Here is a 3,521-nt window from a genome sequence, read left to right as displayed (position 1 = left end):
GAAGAAGAAATTTTTAATGATTTAACAGTGGAAACCTCAGAAGAGGAGGAGAATCTCCCCATCATCTCAAAATGACATGAATGGGGATGGGCATACCCTGACTTTCTTCCCCCTTCTGCTCCAGGGTGGGCTGGTGGGATTCACCTGTCTGTCATCTCTCCCTTTTAGGTATGGATGATGGCGTAGCAGAAAGGAATGAGGACCAGAAAATGTACAAGGTAGATAGGACTGTGGAAGAGAATGAAGAATTTTTTATTAATTTAATATTGGAAAGCTCCTCGGATGAGAAGGAGGAAGAGGAAGAAGAGGAGGAAGAGGAAGAAGAAGATGAAGAAGAAGAGGAGGAAGAGGAGGAAGAGAAGGAGGAAGAGGATGAGGAGGAGGAAGAGGATGAGGAGGAGGAAGAGGAGATGGAGGAGGAAGAGGAGATGGAGGAGGAAGAGGAGATGGAGGAGGAAGTGGAGATGGAGGAGGAAGTGGAGATGGAGGAGGAAGTGGAGATGGAGGAGGAAGTGGAGATGGAAAAAGAAGAAGAGGGCCTCTCCATCCCAAATCTGTGTTTTTGTTGCTTCTGCAGTGCCAGGCCTGGTAAACAGCGGGCCTGTCCCCATAGCATGACATAAACGGAGATGGAGGGCGTGCACAGACCTGGGGAGGGACATGGAGTGGGACCCCCACTCTCTTCCCACTCCCGTCCTCCAAAAGGGGTCAGCTCCCCTGGGATGGGCTGGTAGGCTTCACCTGTCTGCCTTCTCTCCCTCCCAGGCATGAAAGAGAAGATAGCAAGATGGAAGGCGGATAAGGAAGTGAAGAATATGGATGAGAATGTGCAAGAAAATGAAAAGATTTGTATCGATTTAACACTGGAAAGCTCCTCAGATGAGGAGGAGGATGAGAACATCTCCAACCTGGATTCATGTAATTGTCGCCTGTGCAGGGCCAGTCCTGGTAAACAGTGGGCCTGTCCCCACAGCATGTCACAAATGGGTTTGGAGGGTGTGCACAGTTCCAAGAAGGGACCTGGAGTGGGACCCCGACTCCCTTCCCCCTTCTGCCCCCCACAAGGGGACAGCACCCCAGGGGTGACCAGTCTCCCTTCTCTCCCCCCAGCCGTGAAACTGAAGATAGAAAAATGGAAGGTGACCCCGAAGATGAACAATATGGATGAGAATGTGAATGACAATGAAAATGTTTTTATTGATTTAACATTGGAAAGCTCGGATGAGGAGGAGGAAGCCGAGAACATCTTCATACCAAATGTGTATTGTCACATCTACAAGGCCAGTCCTGGTAAACAGCGGGCCTGTCCCTACAGCGAGACACAAATGGGGATGGACGATGTGCACAGTCACGGGCAAGGAACTGGAGTGGGAGCCCAACTCGCTCTCCCCTCCCACCCCCCACAAGGGGGAAGCTCCCCTTTTCCCCCCCTGCCCCCCGGTTGTGTGATAGGATTCCCTATCTTCTCTCCTTCCCAGGCACGAAAGAGAAGATAGCAAAATGGAAGGCGGATCAGAAGGTGGACAGTATGGATGAGAATGAGCAGGAAAATGAAGACGTTTTCATTGATTTAACATTGGAAAGCTCCTCGGATGAGGAGGAGGTGAAGAACTTATGTTCCTGCTACCTCTGCAGGGCCAATAATGGTAAGCAGGGGGCCTCTCCTCACAGCATGACACAAATGGGGGTGGAGGGTGTGCAGGGTCGCAAGGAAAGATCTGGAGTGGGAGCCCAACTCTGTTGGATCTGGGGCGGTACCCTGGGGGGACTGGTGGGCTTCACCTGTCTGCCTTCTCTCCCTCACAGGCGTGAATGAGCAGATAGCAAAATGGAAGGAGGATCAGAATGAAAACAATATGGAACCGAATGAGGAAGAAAATGAAGAGATTTTTATTGATTTAACATTGGAGAGCTCCTCAGATGAGGATGAGAAGATCTCCAACCCGAATCTGTACAACCTGTGCTCTCACGGGGCCAACAATGGTACCACAGTGGCGCTGTCCTCACAACATGACACAAATGGGGGCAGGGGATGTGCACAATCACGGGGAGAGAGACCTAGAGTGGGAGCCCGATTCTCTTCCCCCTCCCACCACCCAATAAGGGGGGAGCAAGATTCATGTCTCTGTCTTGCCTCTCTTCCAGGCATTGTTAAAGAGCCAACAGAGGAGGCTAAGGAGCAGGACATGAATAAGGACGAAAAGGATGACCAAGAGGAAGATGAATGTTTCATTGATTTGACATTGGAATCCTCCTCAGATGAGGAGCAGGAGCAACTCCCCGCCCCAGAGCTATGTTCCTATCCCCCCTACGGAGATTTCAATGGTATGTGTGTACCAGCGACACTGGTGGAACCTGGAAGAGCTGGATGTGACGTCTGGCTGGTGTCCAGGTCTCCGGCCATAGAGAAGGTTGGACAACGCTCCAGCTCTGCCGATATTTAGTTCGGTCTGGAGCCTGTTACTGCACTGCCGCCCTTCTCTAACAACTGCTGGTCTGGCCCCACAGTGTCACCCAAATGGCGACCTGGGGTGTGCAGAGTCATGAGGAGGGACCTGGAGTGGGAGCCCAGTTCTTTCTCCCTTGACCCCCGGACCAAGGGGGCAGCACCCTGGAGTGGGCAGGTGGGATTCATGCCTCTTTCTTCCCTTCCTCCCTCCCAGACATGGATGTGGATCAATCAGAATGAAAGGATGAGGGGAAAATGAATGAGGTAAATAGGGAGGGGAAGCAAAAGGAAAAGACGCACAGATAGGCAACAACCTGGCTTTGGACAAGTTGTCTGATGAAGGGAAGAAGGGAAGAAGCCATTCTCTTGGAAGCTGTGTCTCTGTTTCTTCCACATGGTGTGTGTGTGTTGGTGGGGGGAGGTTGTCCACAGATATGGGGACAAGGCTAGGGCAGAATCAGGTGATTCTCGGTGAGAAGGTGAGGGGAAACTGGGAGGGAGTTAGTGACTCACCCCCTAACCCAGCAATTTACTCTCTTCTCTCTCCAGATTACTGAGCATTAGCTGCTAACTGCCCCATTTAAGGGAGGCTACCCTTGGGGAGAAACCTATGTTTCAGTCTCCCAAAGCCTAAATTATCTTCACTCTTTTTGCTCAATTGCTGCTGCTGTTCAAGATTTGGATGGAGTTGGAACCCTGGTTGGAATTGAATTCTTCTCACTGCTTCTTTGTTATGAACTTTAAAGTTTCCAATAAAAGTGGGAAATGTTCCAGGAGGAATCGGGGGGTACCACCTGGGGGGGTCGGAAGGGGCGAGGGTTGGATTTAGTAGTAGTAGTGGCAGTGGCAGTATCCTCCGTTGAGCGCCCACTTGTGATGAACTGTACTAGGCACCTAGGAAGTACAGAATATTGAAGCGACACATTCCCTGCACGTGGGACATGAGGAGGTTGGTTACTATGGTTTCAGAGTTGCGAGGAAATGGGGCTTTGGGCTCCCAGAACTGCTCCATCTCTGCCCTGGAGCAAAAAGCAAGCCAAATGTCCCTGGAATAAGGGACCAACAGGAGTGA

At 51.1% G+C, this 3,521-nt stretch overlaps 1 protein-coding gene across 2 annotated transcripts; it reads left to right on the top strand.

Annotated features, from left to right (window-relative positions):
• The first annotated feature begins 486 nt into the window (after nt 1–486).
• On the top strand, nt 487–3,197 carry LOC114806388 (glutamic acid-rich protein-like). 2 transcript variants are annotated; one of them, XM_039910096.1, is made up of 7 exons: nt 487–588; nt 766–918; nt 1,111–1,290; nt 1,479–1,646; nt 1,807–1,983; nt 2,146–2,325; nt 2,999–3,197. In XM_039910096.1, the coding sequence occupies exons 1-7, from the start codon at nt 501–503 to the stop codon at nt 3,004–3,006; spliced, it is 954 nt and encodes a 317-aa protein (XP_039766030.1). In that variant the 5' UTR covers nt 487–500; the 3' UTR covers nt 3,007–3,197. The 2 variants fall into 2 exon arrangements, with proteins under 2 accessions (XP_039766030.1, XP_028905975.1); XM_029050142.2 differs by having other exon boundaries at nt 766–948.
• Nucleotides 3,198–3,521: the final 324 nt, after the last annotated feature.

This window comes from Ornithorhynchus anatinus, chromosome X1 (genome assembly GCF_004115215.2).
Source record: "Ornithorhynchus anatinus isolate Pmale09 chromosome X1, mOrnAna1.pri.v4, whole genome shotgun sequence".
In the NCBI taxonomy this organism is placed as follows: Eukaryota; Metazoa; Chordata; class Mammalia; order Monotremata; family Ornithorhynchidae; genus Ornithorhynchus; species Ornithorhynchus anatinus.
This window is presented reverse-complemented; position numbering and strand designations above follow the sequence as displayed.